Raw genomic sequence first — 19,298 nt, forward strand, 5'->3', positions numbered from 1 at the left:
CGTTTTATTGTTGATCTTATATGTTCATAAACTCACTGAAAATGAGGCTAGGCTACTTTGTCAGTATTGGACTCACAATCGACTGTACCAGTCACTAGTGTAAAACCTTATCGAGCTTGTCTTGCCACGTAGTTACGATACATTAAACATTCTCAGACCTGTTCGGGAGCCAGATGTGTTTAAACTGATCTACACATAGGGTGCGAGCTGCTTGTTTTGTTTAGTCTAAATTGTTTCTCCTGCTTTCTATTTATGGAGATCATTTTGGTTGATTTTTTAAAATTTTTTTTATTTACTTTTCCTAATAGGATAGCTTGTATTTACAGCTTATTTTGGGCAGGTAGCTCAACCATAAAGAATTTCCCCTCAGGTTTTATTTTGCGGTTATTTCAAGTTGGCAAACACAAGGAAAGAATCATACGTGGGTTTGATGTGTTTGGTCTGGTGGTCGGGTGCGTATGGGTTATATGCAGCCTCGTGTTATTTTTGAGTCTAGATCTTTGTGGTCATAAAGAATGTAAAAGCCTGTGGGCTTGAGCACAGCTTTGATTGTTCTCACACCAAAGAACCATGTGCTCACAGCAGCAAGCGTCAAATCAACAACGCGGTCAGAACTTGTGCATTTTCAATGAGAGCTGCTAATTTACATCAACTGATGATGAATTGAAGTGGGCGTGGCCAGGCAAGGAGATCAAGTTGAACAGAGTTTAATGTTACAAATTAGAAAGGAAGTGATGTCAGTGGGAATGAGGAACATTCATACGTTGAGGGTCCCCCCCCCCCACCCCTATTTTCCTGTGACAGCATGTCCAAAAGTCTTTTATTCCTCTTATACTTCAGCAATGTGCTACTGATAACAATTTTGATTTATTTACAAAATGTCATGTGATAATTATTATCTGTTTATGGTTACTTTTAATGTTGTGGAATGTCCACAAAGCAAGTTGGTTCGTTTTAGCAGCTCATGTTTTAAACGTTCATTCCCTCACCATCCTCTCTTTTTATTCTCTCATTATGTTAATAAGGCCAAAAAATAAAAAATACAACACAGCTACAGTCCTCTCTGAAAGTATTGGAACGGCAAGGCCAATTCATTTGTTTTTTTGCTGTAGACCAAAGACATTTGTGTTCGAGATCAAAAGATGAATATGAGTAGAGACTTTAGAAATTCAACGTTTATTTCCTTGTATTTATATGTAGACGTACTGAACGCATATAACATGGCACATTTTGTATCAGACCAACCAATTTGTATCTGAGCAAAAATATTGGAACATGTAACTGACAAGTGCTTCTTGTTACCCAGGTGTGTCCTGTTAGATTGATTGTTTAAACCATAAATAGCTCTGAACATCTACTCTTGGTTTTAGCGTTCAGTTTCACCTCTGGAGACTGCATTTGTTTTTAAAAAGGATAAACCAACGTGAAGATCAGAGAGCTGTCTATGGGAGAAAAGCAAGGCATTTTGAAGCTGAGAAAAGAGGGAAAATCAAACAGAGGCATTGCACAAACATTGTCAATACAACAATTCGGAATGTCCGGAAAGAAACCACTGGTGAACTGAGCAACAGACACCGAATGGGTAGGCCAAGGAAAACAACAACAACTGATGACAGAAATGTTGTGAGAGCTGTGAAGGAAAACCCAAAAACAACAGTTTAGACTGGCCAAGTCTAATTATCAGACCTTAACCTAATTGAGAAGCATTTCACTTCCTGAGACTGAAAGGAGAAACCCCCCGAAACAAACAACAACAGAAAGAGGCTGCGGTAAAAGCCTGGAAAAGCATCACAAAAGAAGAAACCAACAATTTGGTGACATCAGTGAGTCGTAGCCCTGATGCGATTATGATTTACTGCAAGACTTGTCTGTTCCTAAACTTTTCCTCACCTAAAAATTGGGTGGTCTGATACAAAAGGCTCTATGTTTCATGTAAATACCAGGAAATAAAAGCTGAAATCCTAAACTCTCATCTCATATCCATCTTTTGATCTCAAACCCAAATGTCTTTGGTGTACAGCACAAACAAAGGAAGCGGCCTGGCCGTTCCAATAGCTCCAGATGGGACTGTGTCTAAAGTTTCGAGGCGTTTCCCGTGTCTGAAACCTTACTGACGATTCTAAAGTGTCAAGACTGGAGACTTATCCAAAAATGCGAAATAGCCACATCCTCACAGAAAACATCATCTAAACCTGTGATATGCCTTGCAGCACGTCAGAGCATCCGCGTCTACTGAAGCATCAGATCTGAGAATTCAACATAGCTCTGCTATAAAATAAAACATCGAATACCAGCCAAATAATGAACTCTAAATAAAAACACATGTATAAATACGTTAAATATGTATTTGGACAGCCAGTTATTATAAACAGACTTTGTCGTTATGTACACAAAGAACGCACTTCAGGCATGAGAACATCAGCAATGAGACGAGTCCTGCATTTGGAGGTTTTTCAGATTCCATGAAACGACAGAATGATAAACTATGAGCAGGCACCGAAAGCTGAACGGTCTGCAGACGTGTAAAATGATCCTAGGCTATACGTCGTGGCTAAACTGACCAGGAACTGAGCAGTCACAGAACCGCAGAGCCCAATACAATCCAGTAGTAATGATGACTTCATGAATTTCTTAAACGTAAACATTAAAAGCATGTGAATAAATAAAAAGAATGAGAATAGTAGATGACGGAAAATAGTAACACTAAAAATTTAATAACAGCTTTAATTCCTTCTGTGCTGTTGGTCTTGGAAAGTTTTAAAGACTTGTGTCAACATAACGTTTGGCAACGTTCATCCAGTTCCTGAATGTGATACAGCCTGCGATTTCTCAGATATCACTAAACCCCAGGGCTGTTGAATACTTTATTCTGAAGGTGCTGATGAATTTTCTAGAACAGCAGCTCTGACAATAGTTCCAGCTGTAATTCAAATCCCATGTTCTACTACGTTATTGTTTCTATAGTAACAGACAGAGGACAGAGAGTTTTGCGATGTCCCTGTAACATGGCAAGCTGCATTTATTTTTTGTCTGATTAACTTCAAGAAAAAGAAAAATGACAGGCTGGTGATAGGAGCGACTATTTATATAACGGATATAAAAAAAAAAAGCCGATACCTTTCAACAAGTGAGATAACGTGCATGCTTTGTAAGTTTTTTGCGGACCACGGTTTCAGCGGTTCGGATGAAACCAAGAAGATGTGAAGAAAATCCTACAGTCTTAATTTGGAGTTAATCAGAATAATTTCATTGACAAGAGCTGTATGGTAATTCCTTTTGTAGATGAGATTGAATGTGACTGGTTCATTCTGAACACAGCCACGATCCCAATTATAAAAGGGTGTGCACACTTACGCAACCAGGTTATTGTAAAAAAAAATATATATATCTATATATTTTTTTCCTTTTTCCTCTAAAATGTTTCTGATTGTTTTTCGCTTCATTTTTATTCGTTGTAAATTCACACTGAGGGTGGGAAAAAATTCTGACATGATTTATCTTGGTTTAATTTATTTATTTATTTTTTAATTTATTATTATTAAAACCCGCCATTTTAACAGGGGTGTGTAGACTTTTTATATCCATTGTAGCCATTTATATCCAGGGCTGTCTAGACTTTTTATATCCATTGTTATACTGAAAGCGATAACAGGAGCTGACTTGTTTCATCGAGGTTCCACAACATTAATGTAACAATAAATGGATAAAAAGTACAATGTGCCGTTCTGTAATTTAAAAAAAAATGTAAACAATTATTGGTAAATTCCTGTGGTCTGAGGGAATAAAGCACTTCGGGACATGCTGATGTAGGAAAATAATCAACATCCTGGCAGTAACCTAACTGTTGATTATTTTTCTATAACAGCACACCCCGTCATGTGTTATTCCTTACTTAATTCATCCCTACACCTAGGGCGCAAGACTCAAAGATGAGTAACTATCGGCCAGTTTCTAACCCGTAATTCATTCCTAAAATGTTTGACAAAAGCCTTGCTCCTTCCTGTGAAGAAAAATCATGGGTGAGGAATTTCACTCGGGATTTAAAACCTGTTATAAAACAGAAACGGCTCTCGCCAGAGCATCTACTAACTCACTCACGTATTCAGACTGTGAGTGCATAACGCTGATTGCACTGCTGGAGCTTAGAGCAGCTTTTCACACTGTAGACACCCGATATTCTCTTGGATAGACTCGAGAACTGACCCACGTTAAGTATTGCACAACATTGAGTAAAAGCCAAACGGGGGTGTTTGTTTGCTTTGCAGCTGCGTCTGAGCGGAGGCAGGAACCCGTACGAGGGCCGTGTGGAGGTGCTGGCAGAGAGGAACGGCTCGACGGTGTGGGGAGCGGTGTGCAGTGAGAGCTGGGGAATCATGGAGGCCATGGTGGTGTGCAGACAGCTCGGATACGGCTTCGCTAATCACGCCTTCCAGGTGACAAGCATAGCAGAGTCAGAAATGTGTTATTCATTAACGTACAATAAATTAGTTTTGCGTAACAACATACAAAACATACATCATTTCACATACATATAACGTTACAGAACAGAAGAGCACCAGAACTATGCCGTGTCAGAGTGAAGTATCCTGTACTACGCACAATGAAGAAGCCATTGTTTTATACGCTGTTTCATACTTTATACTGTAGAGCACTATGTGGTATAAGAGCAATTATATATATTTATACACACACACACACACACACAGTTATGTGAAAAAATAAGTACACCACATGGAAATTGTTGGCTTTTTGACATATTTAGAGAAGCAAACATTTGGTCATCTTTGAAACAATGCCTATTAATAAAGGTGATATATTGGGGGGGTGGGGGCAGTGGTGGCTTGGCAGTTAAGGCTCTGGGTTACTGATCAGAAGATCGGGGGTTCAATCCCCAGCCCTGCCAACCTGTTGGTGTTAGGCCTTTGAGCAAGGCCCTTAACCCTCCCTGCTCCTGGGGTGCTGCATCATAGCTGTCCCTGCACCCTGACCCCAGCTTCCTTCCTATTTCACTTTTTTTGTTTTATTTCACAAACTTATGACTACAGAGTTTGTTGAAAGTGTAGAAAACTAGTAACTAGTCAATTACTTTTCAAAAGTATTTATTTATGTATTTATTTATTTATTTATTTACTCTCTTCATTTTCTTTTTTTTTTCCCTCTCCCTCTCTTAGGAGTGGCTTTAATAGTCCGTAAAAAAAATCTTTACTTTATATATTCCTAACAAAGTCCTTATTGTTCTCTGAAGACGTGTGGTGATGGAAAAAGTCATTTAAAATATTATAATAATAAGATATGATAAAAACCACGATAAAAGCTTAGACAATCATAGTAATCTGAAAGTAACAGTGATATCAGCTCATGCCTACACCTGTGTGTAATGATTCTAAGCAACAGTAGCTGCGGTTAACTTTCATATAAACTGAAACAGAAAGACGAGTGACGTCATGTGACCTCCTGAAGTCTCCATAGGAATAAGTATACTGGAACTAGGTTTACACGCAGCCTGAACGCTGGCTCAGTTAGAACAGAGAAACCCAACTGAGGCCAAACTGAATGACATTTATAGTCATTTATATTTACAGTTGGATAATCTGTTTTAATACTTAGAGTTTTTAAAGCTGGATAATAACTTTCAGGGTTGGGAGGGTTACTTGAAAAATAATAGTGTTTCCAAACAGTGTTACTATGAATGCAGACTTTTATACACTGAAAAAGACACACTATTAGCATCATATAAATGTGTATATATATATAAATACAATTTACATCCTACATTCTTTTGAATGTCCATGGAATAAAATAAAATCAGATGACATGAGTGAACCTTCTGCCATCGTTTACACATTTGAATGGGCATGTAATACGAAGCAATGTGATAACATGAAATAAAAAATGACCTTATATGGTCATGGGCGTTGTTTCGACTCAGGACAGCTGGCATTTGCTGCTATTGTGAAGAAACTGTTTGACACCGAAGACAACAGAGCTTCACCTTCGCGTGTTCACTGAGAGTAGGCAAATGTTTGAGAGGCAGGAATTTGACCAATAGTTGCTGCAAGCCTTTTATAATCGGCCAATCGGTGTGCGAGAAGGCGGGACTTACAGAAAGGGGTAAAAAGCGATGCGAATATGCGCACACGTCATGCAGTATTAGACCATAAGCACATCATAATGAAATTAAAGCTGAATCCCGGACATTTTCTCAAATTTAGACGCTTTTGTAAGCGTCTAAAAAAGAGGACGTACGGTCACCCTAACAAAAGCATTTCAGAGAACAAGTTGTGTTCATTTCTACGACGTTAACTTTGTGCAAAATTTATTTGCGCATACACCAGGAGGTTGCTCACGTGAGTCATGACTGGTGAGAGAGAACCACAACTATAATCAAGCAGCTGTGTATATTCTGTCCTGGCAAAAGATTAATTCCTGTGGTTTTAAATGAAAAAAGAAAATTGTAATCCTGATAGTAATCCCTTTTTTTTTTCTTACAAAATGTACCTGTAATCTGATTACATTGTTTTTTGACGTAACTGTAATGGATTACAGTTACCAGTTTTTTGTATCCTAATTATGTAACTCCGTTACTCCCAAGCCTGTTTATTTTCCATATGTGAAGAAAGTTTATTTTTCATATACATGTTTCATGGCGAGGATGGGGGATGATGGAGGGAAAAGGGAAATGAGGCGTAATGCGATTTCTTCTGGCACACAGTCACATGTACTACTTCAGACCCACAACTAACCAATAATAACCCCAGAGTCAGTACTCGACTCTGATAACACCCCTGAATAGAGTGTGTGTGTGTGTGTGTGTGTGTGTGTGTGTGTGTGTGTGTGTGTGTGTGTGTGTGTGTGTGTGTGTGTGTGTGTGTGTGTGTGTGTGTGTGTGTGTGTGTGTGTGTAGGCTGGCCACAGTGGGCTCGTATGGGGGAGTTTATGAGTGGAAACTGGACCGGTCCATACTGCCATCATGACTTTTTATGATAATAATTGTGTAAAATTGGCCATGTTAAGCTCAAGCTCCAGTGTGTGTGTGTGTGTATGTGTATGTGTGTGTGTGTGTGTGTGTGTTATTTAGTAAGTGTTTGGATTCAGAACATGGTTCTAGCTAAACAAGATTAATAATGGGTTTCTGGAAGAAGAAGAATAGGTTTATAGATTGTGCAGAGAGTGTGGGAGAGAAGGAGAGAGGGTTAGAGGAACAGGGAGAGAAGGAGGAAGAGAGACTCTCAAAGAAAGAGTCAGTGATTAGAGAGAGACATGGAGAGAGAGAGAGAGAGAGAGAGATGAAAGCTGAATGAGAGAGAGAGCTAGAGAGATATGAAAGCTGAATGAGATAGAGAGAGAGAGAGAGAGAGAGAGAGAGAGAGAGATGAAAGCTGAATGAGAGAGAGAGAGATATGAAAGCTGAATGAGAGAGAGAGAAAGAGAGATATGAAAGCTGAATGAGAGAGAGATCGAGAGATATGAAAGCTGAATGAAAGAGAGAGATAGAGAGATATGAAAGCTGAATGAGAGAGAGAGATAGAGAGATATGAAAGCTGAATGAGAGAGAGATAGAGAGATATGAAAGCTGAATGAAAGAGAGAGATAGAGAGATATGAAAGCTGAATGAAAGAGAGAGATAGAGAGATATGAAAGCTGAATGAAAGAGAGAGATAGAGAGATATGAAAGCTGAATGAGAGAGAGAGATAGAGAGATATGAAAGCTGAATGAGAGAGAGAGATAGAGAGATATGAAAGCTGAATGAGAGAGAGATAGAGAGATATGAAAGCTGAATGAAAGAGAGAGATAGAGAGATATGAAAGCTGAATGAGAGAGAGATAGAGAGATATGAAAGCTGAATGAAAGAGAGAGATAGAGAGATATGAAAGCTGAATGAAAGAGAGAGATAGAGAGATATGAAAGCTGAATGAGAGAGAGATCGAGAGATATGAAAGCTGAATGAAAGAGAGAGATAGAGAGATATGAAAGCTGAATGAGAGAGAGATAGAGAGATATGAAAGCTGAATGAGAGAGAGATAGAGAGATATGAAAGCTGAATGAAAGAGAGAGATAGAGAGATATGAAAGCTGAATGAGAGAGAGATAGAGAGATATGAAAGCTGAATGAAAGAGAGAGATAGAGAGATATGAAAGCTGAATGAGAGAGAGATAGAGAGATATGAAAGCTGAATGAAAGAGAGAGATAGAGAGATATGAAAGCTGAATGAGAGAGAGAGATAGAGAGATATGAAAGCTGAATGAGAGAGAGAGATAGAGAGATATGAAAGCTGAATGAGAGAGAGATCGAGAGATATGAAAGCTGAATGAAAGAGAGAGATAGAGAGATATGAAAGCTGAATGAAAGAGAGAGATAGAGAGATATGAAAGCTGAATGAGAGAGAGATAGAGAGATATGAAAGCTGAATGAAAGAGAGAGATAGAGAGATATGAAAGCTGAATGAAAGAGAGAGATAGAGAGATATGAAAGCTGAATGAGAGAGAGATAGAGAGATATGAAAGCTGAATGAAAGAGAGAGATAGAGAGATATGAAAGCTGAATGAAAGAGAGAGATAGAGAGATATGAAAGCTGAATGAAAGAGAGAGATAGAGAGATATGAAAGCTGAATGAGAGAGAGATCGAGAGATATGAAAGCTGAATGAAAGAGAGAGATAGAGAGATATGAAAGCTGAATGAGAGAGAGAGATAGAGAGATATGAAAGCTGAATGAAAGAGAGAGATAGAGAGATATGAAAGCTGAATGAGAGAGAGATCGAGAGATATGAAAGCTGAATGAAAGAGAGAGATAGAGAGATATGAAAGCTGAATGAAAGAGAGAGATAGAGAGATATGAAAGCTGAATGAGAGAGAGAGATAGAGAGATATGAAAGCTGAATGAGAGAGAGATCGAGAGATATGAAAGCTGAATGAAAGAGAGAGATAGAGAGATATGAAAGCTGAATGAGAGAGAGATAGAGAGATATGAAAGCTGAATGAGAGAGAGAGATAGAGAGATATGAAAGCTGAATGAGAGAGAGATAGAGAGATATGAAAGCTGAATGAGAGAGAGAGATAGAGAGATATGAAAGCTGAATGAGAGAGAGATCGAGAGATATGAAAGCTGAATGAAAGAGAGAGATAGAGAGATATGAAAGCTGAATGAGAGAGAGATAGAGAGATATGAAAGCTGAATGAGAGAGAGAGATAGAGAGATATGAAAGCTGAATGAGAGAGAGATAGAGAGATATGAAAGCTGAATGAGAGAGAGATAGAGAGATATGAAAGCTGAATGAGAGAGAGAGATAGAGAGATATGAAAGCTGAATGAAAGAGAGAGATAGAGAGATATGAAAGCTGAATGAGAGAGAGATAGAGAGATATGAAAGCTGAATGAGAGAGAGATAGAGAGATATGAAAGCTGAATGAGAGAGAGATAGAGAGATATGAAAGCTGAATGAGAGAGAGATAGAGAGATATGAAAGCTGAATGAAAGAGAGAGATAGAGAGATATGAAAGCTGAATGAGAGAGATAGAGAGATATGAAAGCTGAATGAGAGAAAGAGAGACAGAGAGAGAGATAGAGATGGAGAAAAAAGGGAGGAGGAGATAGAGAGAAATAAGAAAATAATAGAGAGGGAAAGTAGAGGGAGAGAGAGAGAGGAAAGGGAGGACAAAAGCTGAGATAGAAAGACAGATAGATAGAGAGTGAATGGGTGAGATAGAGGAAAGAAAGGATGTAGTGGATGGAAAATGTGATGGTGTGCCATTAGAACCACTGCAATGGGGGTATGACTCACACACTCACACACACACACACACACACAATGAGCTTGGACTGGCAGAATATACAATTAATTAAAGAGTAACTATATACAAACACACCCGCACACACGCACGCACACACACACACACACACACACGCACACACGCGCACACACACACACACGCGTGCGCGCACACACACACACACACAAACACTTTGTATAACTCTTTGTATAATGTAAATGAACATTGAACAAATGTTAGGACATTTCTCTCCAAAGCACATGTTGAAATTCCAGATGTTCCCCAGCTGTTTTCATGCCTTGATTGCTGTACAGTGTAGTCGTGGAGCTCTCTGGTGGTGACACACTGCTATTGCAACTCACATTGCACACTGTGAGCATATAGGAAGGTATTCTAGTAGTAATGTTTGTGTTGATGGTCATTTGTGTGTTAATTCCGTCAATACATATATTAACTGTAATGTGTGTGTGTGTGTGTGTGTGTGTGTGTAGGAGACATGGTACTGGCAGGGTGAGGTCGGTGCTGATTCTGTACTGATGAGTGGAGTTCGGTGTTCAGGTACTGAGATGACTCTGGCTCAGTGTCTCCATCACGGGAAACACGTCAACTGCCCCAGAGGAGGTGGAAGATTCGCCGCTGGAGTCTCCTGCACTGAGAGTGAGCAACGCACGCACACACACACACACACACACACACACACGATAGTATAATAAAATAAGTGTTAATGCCCTGTGTGTGTATGGGGGTTAAAGTCATATTTAATTATGTCTCAGGCGCCTCGGACCTGGTACTAAACGCAGAGGTCGTTGAACACACCACGTATCTGGAGGACCGGCCGATGTACGCTCTGCAGTGCGCTCATGAGGAGAAGTGTCTCTCCAACAGCGCCAACACGGCAGACCCGTCCTCATACCGCCGACTGCTGCGCTTCTCCTCTCAGATCCACAACAACGGCCGCAGCGACTTCAGACCCCGCACTGGACCCCATGCCTGGGAGTGGCACGACTGTCACAGGTGAGGACCGCAGTCTTAACCTCTTCTCAATGGCTACGTTGACATGCACATCAATATTTTGATATTAACCAGAAGTTGGTAATATTCTAATTAGTACCGAGTCATGTACTGTAAACGCCACAATCCGATTTCCTGATTCAGATTCAGACAATATTTCCATCCCTGGAATATACCCGTTTTAATCGGAAATTTGTTTCATAGAAACACCTTATTCAGAAAATCCACTGAAAGGAGATATATACGCGCAGGCTCAGTCCACAAGGAATTGTGGGTGCTAACAGATGCTTAGCTGTAGGATAGGTATTCAAGTCATACTTACAGCAACCATGTAAACAGGAATATTCCGATGCCTGGACGCGTATAAACATCATATTCAGAATATAGCTGCCAGAGTTGAGTGTAACGCGATACAAAGTAATGCGTTACTGTACTCTAATGACTTTTTCTGATAGCGCAGTAATGTAACGCATTACATAAATTGATGTCATTTGATTACAGTTACTGATGTCAATAAAATGACGTTACTTGCGTAACAAATTTATTGTTAAGTACACAATATTAAGTAAAATGTATTTTAAAAATAAATCACGTTACGCCTCGAAGATTTTTCTTTAGCGCCGAATAATTCTCCACTTGAAGCGGTTTGTCACTACGTAGCCGAACGTCAGTAAAAGATGACAGCAGTGTTGTAATTTTATATCTTCAGTGAACTGAGGCGAGACCAATCAGACAAGGTTTACAGGAAAATACGTGGAAAAACTGGTGTCTTATTGGCCGACAAATTCTGCCAAATGCTAGCGCAGGAAAAATGGATATATGGCGATTACATTTTTTTAAAACCATTAAAGGGGTTGAAACTGAAACAGTAACGTCCTTTCATGCTGAGCAGGAAAACAAGGTGTGTAAATGTCTGTATGAGTTCCAGTTTACGTGAGCATGATATGAACAGAGTATAAGGAAAGATAATGTGCTTTGCAACCCATACAGTGGTAGCTTAGCTGTGCCTCCCCTTTTGCTAGCGACACCAAACTAGCCTAGTTAGAAAAGTTTTTGACAACACCCGAGGCAGGTTTTAAGATAAATCCGACTTTTTCTGATAAATCACACGTTGACGTGTGCTAAAATTAGTGAAAGAACTATGAGTTTCACTTTGTAGTGTATTTTTGTAGGTTTGATAGACTTTGAAAGTAAAGTAATTAGTAATCTGATTACTTTTTACATGCAGTAATCAGATTACAATTTTAAAGTAGTAGTTAGTAACCTGTAGTGGTCTGAGTAACTTACCCAACACTGATGGCTGCAAGCCAAATATAGACCTTAAACCGAATTTGATGTGCATGTAAGTGTAGTCATTGTGTTCATGTCCACATTTTCTCCAACAGCCAACTGCTAGTATTTAAATATTTAATTAAAATATTTTTTATCTAGTTTTAGAATTTCTTAACAATGTTAACCCTGTCATGCATTAACATACAGTATGTAAGCATTTCGTGTGTGTGTGTGTGTGTGTGTGTGTGTGTGTTAGGCACTACCACAGCATGGAGGTTTTCACTCACTACGACCTTCTGAGTATGAACGGCACTAAAGTGGCCGAAGGTCACAAAGCCAGCTTCTGCCTGGAGGACAGCGAGTGTGACGAAGGTCAGACACACACTCACACTCAACAAAATGTCTATCAGTTCAGTATTAATGAACTGATAGACATTAACAGACAGTATTAATGTCACACATCTACTGCTGGTGTGAACAGTGGGTTTAGACATTAAGGGTTTCATTATTGCTATAAGTTAATTATAGTACTAATATGTGAATATGTAAGTGTGGGTTACATATTCAATGTAACTGTAGTAATAATATTCGAATATGTAAGTGGAGGTTACGTATTCAATGTAATTGTAGTAATAATATTCGAATATGTAAGTGTAGTAATAATATATGAATATGTAAATGTAGGTTACATATTCAATGTAATTGTAATAATAATATTCGAATACGTAAGTGTAGTAATAATATATGAATATGTAAATGTAGGTTACAAATTCATTGTAATAATAATATATGAATATGTAAGTGTAGTAATAATATATGAATATGTAAATGTAGGTTACATATTCAATGTAATTGTAATAATAATATACGAATATGTAATTGTAGTAATAATATGTGAATATGTAAATGTAGGTTACATATTCAATGTAATTGTAATAATAATATTCGAATATGTAAGTGTAGTAATAATATATGAATATGTAAATGTAGGTTACAAATTCATTGTAATTGTAGTAATAATATTCCAATATGTAAGTGTAGTTTATATATTCATTGTAATTGTAGTAATAATATTCGAATATGTAAGTGTAGTACTAATATGTGAATATGTAAATGTAGGTTACAAATTCATTGTAATTGTAGTAATAATATACGAATATGCAAATGTAGGTTACATATTCATTGTAATTGTGTTAATAATATACAAATATGTAAATGTAGGTTACATATTAATTGTAATTGTAGTAATAATATACAAATATGTAAGTGTAGGTTAAATATTCATTGTAATTGTAGTAATAATATTTGAATATGTTAGTGGAGGTTACATATTCATTGTAATTGTATTAATAATATACGAATATGTAAATGTAGGTTACATATTCATTGTAATTGTAGTAATAATATTCGAATATGTAAGTGTAGTACTAATATGTGAATATGTCAATGTAGGTTACATATTAATTGTAATTGTAGTAATAATATACGAATATGTAAATGTAGGTTACGTATTCATTGTAATTGTAGTAATAGAATATAAATATGTAAATGTAGGTTACATATTAATTGTAATTGTAGTAATGATATACGAATATGTACGTGGAGGTAATACTTTAACAGACATTTGTCAAATATATACAAATAGTACCTAGTAAATGATGTAGACTATGTGATGTATTGATAGAAATAATAGATGCAAGTATAGCTGTATGCAATTTGTAGATATAAAATAAACGATTTGTAATTATTTATATCTACGATTTATATAATAACTCTATGACACATTCCTGGGTTTGATGGCATGATGGTTGTCCTCTGCAGGTATACAGAAGCGTTATGCGTGTGCTAATTTCGGTGCTCAGGGGATCACAGTGGGCTGCTGGGACTCGTACAGACACGACATCGATTGCCAGTGGATCGACATCACTGACGTCAAACCCGGAGATTATATATTGCAGGTCTGTCTGAAAATATACCTGTATTTACAAACATTTACAAAAACTTTTACATTGAAAAAATAAAGAATTCCATGATGGTAAAAAGAAAACGCGGGTGTACTGTGCGTCCGACGAAACATAAAATAATATTTAAAAAATAATAATTTTCAGAGGTTATGAAGGAGGTTCGATGGGGATACAAGTTACAAAATAATATTTACATCAAAATTCAAAAAAGGGGATGCAATCTATTTGGATTGATTTTAATTTTTCCCATTATTAATATCTTAAATTACACTATTTGAATATTTCTCTTACATGTAATAATGAAGTAACGAATCTGAAGCCTGTTAACACACTAAACATCCTGTTTCATTCTTTGTCCTAAGGTCGTGTAAACTTTTGCAATCAACAGTATCTATCATAAAACTGTTTACAGCAGCTAACTGTTCTCTCTCTCTCTCTCTCTCTCTCTCTCTCTCTCTGTGACAGGTTGTGATTAACCCTAATTATGAAGTAGCCGAGTCGGATTACACCAATAACATCATGAAGTGTAAATGTCGCTATGATGGATATCGGCTCTGGACCTATAACTGCCAAACAGGTGAGGTTTCACTCAGCGCTGTGCGGTCCAATCATCTGTTTAGTTGCTGTCACTTCCTATGTGGTAAAAACTACAGAACAGAAGAGCAAAGTGCAGCAGTAAGTCTAGTGATGTTTGTGATTTATTTTATTTAGCTATCTGGGTTCAGCTAGTTCAGCTATCTGGGTTCAGCTATCTGGGTTGAGTTACTTTATAATTGTCTCATGATCGCTCAGAATGGCGATTGCTTCCAAATAGAATCGTATTAGCAAGTCGATTTTAGCGTTTGAAGACAGAACTTCATCAAATATTACACCAAAACCTCACAAATTGTGATTCCTTCATTCCTGCAGGTGGTTCTCGAAGTTCGGATGTTGATGAATTTACAGGAATAATGACCAATCAGCTTCAGCGCAGGTAGGAAAATAGCCAAAGAGAGGAAAGTGAAGAGTGGAATGGAGCCCAGTTGGACTTCTTACACGAGAACCAACCACTAGAAGGGGGATGCTGACGGGACCATCCTGCACCCAACATTACATTGTTTACTGTCTAGAAGATGCGACATCTGTCATTACAGCTCTATACCTGTATCACGAACGACCCACAACCAACCGAGAGCAGCACCGGAAACCTAGTTTCTCTTGATAGTAATTTATTGTAGTAGGGAATGTAGTGAGGTAAAATAACGAGCTCCAAAATGCCTGCTAGCTTAGTATGTACTAGATTTGTTTTGATAGTCTTTCTCAGACTGACCAAAGAGTTTTAAAGTATCAGGCAAAAGTAAAATGGCCACACTATTCACCTTGTAGTCAAGCAGCCAAGATATGTTTGCTTTGTTTGTTTTGCACTGGATCTTTAACACTAATGTAGCTAACAAGTAAGGGAAGCATTATGCAAACTGCATGAATTTATCATTCATTTATCTGGTATAATCATCATCAGGATCATTTCTACCATACAATTTCTACTACCTTCACACTCCTACCTCCTTCCTGGGTCTGGTGCTGGTGCTGGTGCTGAGTAATACCAAACTGTGATGAGGACTCAAAAATTAGCTTCAAATGTTTTTATTCAGGGTCATCCTTTTGTTCATTTTTATAGACACTAGTCTGTGTCAGAAAACACATCAAGTCTGTTTGAGACACTGAAAAACTTTCATTTCAATCATTCGAGGTGAGTGTAATGATTAGCACATGCAGTTAGCACAAAACTAGCCGGCTATATAACTAGCCACTATAATGCTACACTCGAACGCTGTTCTGTTTTCATTGTGATTAAGAGAAGACCACTATTGTGCATTATTTAGCTTGTTCAACATTAAAAAAAAGAAAAAAAAGAAGACAAATTAACTCACAATATAGCTGACTTTTATGTTGTTCATATTTACAGCTGTGTACTAGCTAGCTAATTCTTAGCCACGGTCAAATGTTCCCCTGATTTATATAGCACATAATGTAACAATATCACTGCAAGGGTGTTTGGACATTTTAACAGTGAGATGTCAATCACAGTTTAAAACAAGTGTTCAAACTTAATTACATTAAATTAAATGTACACTTGCATATTTGGAGGCAAAACCAAACTGTCACGAGAGGCTAGTTTTCACCTAAAGAAGCTATGACCTTTTCTGGTTCCATGTATCTGACCATTTCTTTAGTTCCCTCAAGTCTAGACCTATTATACTGAGAGCGGTCCGGCAGTGTTGGGGAACAGAAAACCCCTTTGACGACTTCTCACAATGACCCATGTCATGAAGAAAGTTTTTCAGGTTCCCATTATGTGCTATATAGAGCTGAGGAACATAGGACACCATGAACATAGATACCCTCCAGTCAAGACGAGAGGATTGTGTTCACCTTTATTCCATTTGAACATACTGAAACCTTTCCTTACTTGTTAGCTGATTAGACCTGTAGCTCCAGTGCAAATAAAATAAATCGTAAGTTATGCTGATCGCATGCACAAACGGTTAGTCGAAAGTTAAGCTAAAGTAGCTGTAATGCTGGTGCGACATGTAAGTCAACAAGATGTTTTACTCAAGGCTCACAATCATTACTTTCCACTCACTCTCTTCAAATGATGAGGCATGTACTGTACTGAATACAACGATCACTTGAAATTAGGCATGTGCCAGTGTTAAAGTTCCATATTGCAATAATTGTTTTATAAAGGTACTGGTGGTATTATCGTCAACTATTTTCATAAAAAAACAAAACACAACAAAACAAATCTACCCCTTCCGTTTTAATGGGCAGCATGTATAAACAAAGTTAGCTCTTATAGCTAAACCTCACAACCACAGCTAACTAACGCAGTTTAGCTAGCTAGTTACACATGCTGCCCATTACACTGTGTTATACTAATTAGCTAAATGACGACTTTTGGCAATCTTTGAAGTAATTCTTAAGATCTTCGGCACATGCCTACTTGAAAACGAACTGTAATGTCTAATTTCTGTACTCAAATGACGTCACGTCGTGCTAACGTCAAACCGCAAGCAATATCTACAGCTTTTGCATATTCTCGACATATTTAGGGCTTTGTATTGCACGTTTTTATAAAATTCTGCAGATTTTTATAAGAACAGCTGATCAGCAATGGTACCGTTTTCCACTCAGTCAGCTTCTTTAGATAAATAGACAATTCATCGAGCATGCAAGTCAGGGATTTTCTTTCTTTTCTTTTTTTTTTGGTTACATTTGTTTTATTAATTATGATAAATCAAGCAATGTAGAACAAAAAAAAAAAACAAACAACTTGTTGCTGTTTTGTGAACATGTGCCCTCTGTTTTATGAGGACGTTTACAGCCATTCGAGTGGTTAACGCATCATGATGTGTTTACTGTTGAATGTACGATTCACATTGTGCCTTGTTTTCTACAATAAAAACGTATTTATGAGTTATTCTTTTGAGGGTTTTTTTTTTTTTTTACATTTTTGTAATAAATGTGGATCTTACCACTATGACCCAGAAACACTGGAAAACAATAAAAAAAAATCCAAAATAAATCAAAAATAATTTGGTATTTTAGCATCTTCAATGTAGACACCCTTCTTGCCTAGAATTTCCAGAAATGTATTCTTGGCGTTTTCTCGACCGATTTCTTGAGGAATTTCCCTGAGATGCTTTTTAAACAGTATTAAAAAGTGTTCACACCGACGCTGGACTCTTACCGGCTGTTTTTCGGAAATATTTCACTCCGAGTCGTCCGTTTAAAAAAAGATTTTCCTGTAAATAAAATGTTAGTTTTCTAATGAAAGAAACGAATACGTCGGCACGATTATATTTTTGTCTACAACACCGATTTCACACATTTAATCACACACCTTCAGATCAAAAGTTTTTAAGATCATGAGAAACATTTCAGTCAAGTGTCTCCAAACTTAGATCTGTATGGAAACTTGAGCATTGTACTTCATCTGCTGCTAACTCTTCCTGTCGCCTTTGCCTCTGGTGAAAGATGTTGTTCGGCTTTAAAGCTGATTAAAACATAGCTCAGGTCAACAATGAGCCAAGACAGGTTCTCAGCACTGGCACTAATTTCAAGTGAACGCAACATCCGAAGGTCTTTGGACATGGAGGACACGGTGGCTGCATTCGCTTTAGCTAAGGCTCGCAGGCAGCGTTTTTAGGGTGACGGTGTACAGTAAATAGTTGAAGACGGACATTTTGTTTCCTCATTGAGATTTGATTTCCTATTTCTAAACCGCACTATGAAGCTGTAAAATAAACACTATGTGCGGTTAGATGTGTTTTCACTACTTTTAAATATATCTTGTATAATTATATCTCTGGGTAACATGGAGACATAATTAAAAAAAATTTTTAAAAACCTGTCAGAATAATCCAGGTTTGCCTCTGGAAAGTAAAAATCTCTTGCTTGTGTGACCGTTTTTTTGTGTGTTTCGTCCCGCGTGCTCAGTCCTGATGCGCGCACACAGTCTCAACATGATAAAAAGTATTCATATATGCATTTGTAACATAACACACATACATCGGATCTGATTAGACACAAGCCAAATAACATATATAGAGCAGTATTTGTGCTATCATTTTCATTGAAAGTCATCATTATGATTCTGTATTTAACTGCCCAGAGATCACATCAGGGATATGGAGGTGACGGCTGATGAAGTGCAGAAGGTTTACTGCAGGAGGAGAAAAAATGATCTTAATTATACAGGTCTTATTTAATGCAGATGAAATGATCAAATGCAATTTTTACCTGATTATTATCATCATGCTATTTTAGTCATTCATATTCATTTATATTGGAAAAATATGGCAAGATTGGATGATATGTCCACTTGACGGTGGCCTAAATGATTAAATGATTAAAGTCCTCCTCAGAAGGCCATGTTCATGAGTTCAGGGGTTGTGATCGTGATGTGTCTTTAAATGGTTTTGATTAGGGGGAGTGAAAACTTGAGAAGAACAATGGATTGTGTGAGAAAACATTTGTCTTATTTATTTATTTATTTATTTATTTAACAATAGATTTATTCAGTAGATTTATTTTGGTATGTAGGTACAGAATCTACATACTGTACACTCCTGGGCAGAAAAAAAATATGGTCCCAGCACAAAATGGCAAAATATTTGAATGGACTTAACAACAAATCAAAGCAAGGATTAAACAAATAGATAAAGTAATTTAGCATGGGATAGTTTTTCCCTTTCTTTCTTTCTTTCTTTCTTTTTTTTTTAAATGTATTTATTTATTTT

The 19,298-nt window shown here is 37.4% G+C and overlaps 1 protein-coding gene across 2 annotated transcripts in view; it reads left to right on the forward strand.

Moving 5' to 3' along the window:
• loxl2a (lysyl oxidase-like 2a) overlaps positions 1–17,478 on the forward strand; it is a 51,878-nt gene extending 34,400 nt beyond the window's left edge. For both annotated transcript variants that reach the window (XM_053644699.1, XM_053644700.1), the window contains exons 8-14: positions 4,266–4,433; positions 10,261–10,426; positions 10,543–10,783; positions 12,309–12,424; positions 13,874–14,010; positions 14,482–14,593; positions 14,926–17,478. In XM_053644699.1, coding sequence (XP_053500674.1) covers positions 4,266–4,433; positions 10,261–10,426; positions 10,543–10,783; positions 12,309–12,424; positions 13,874–14,010; positions 14,482–14,593; positions 14,926–14,993 — 1,008 coding nt within the window. In that variant the 3' untranslated portion in view covers positions 14,994–17,478. The remainder of the gene's footprint in view (positions 1–4,265; positions 4,434–10,260; positions 10,427–10,542; positions 10,784–12,308; positions 12,425–13,873; positions 14,011–14,481; positions 14,594–14,925) is intronic.
• The last annotated feature ends 1,820 nt before the right edge of the window (positions 17,479–19,298 follow it).

Source organism: Ictalurus furcatus, chromosome 16, assembly GCF_023375685.1.
Source record: "Ictalurus furcatus strain D&B chromosome 16, Billie_1.0, whole genome shotgun sequence".
NCBI lineage: Eukaryota > Metazoa > Chordata > Actinopteri > Siluriformes > Ictaluridae > Ictalurus > Ictalurus furcatus.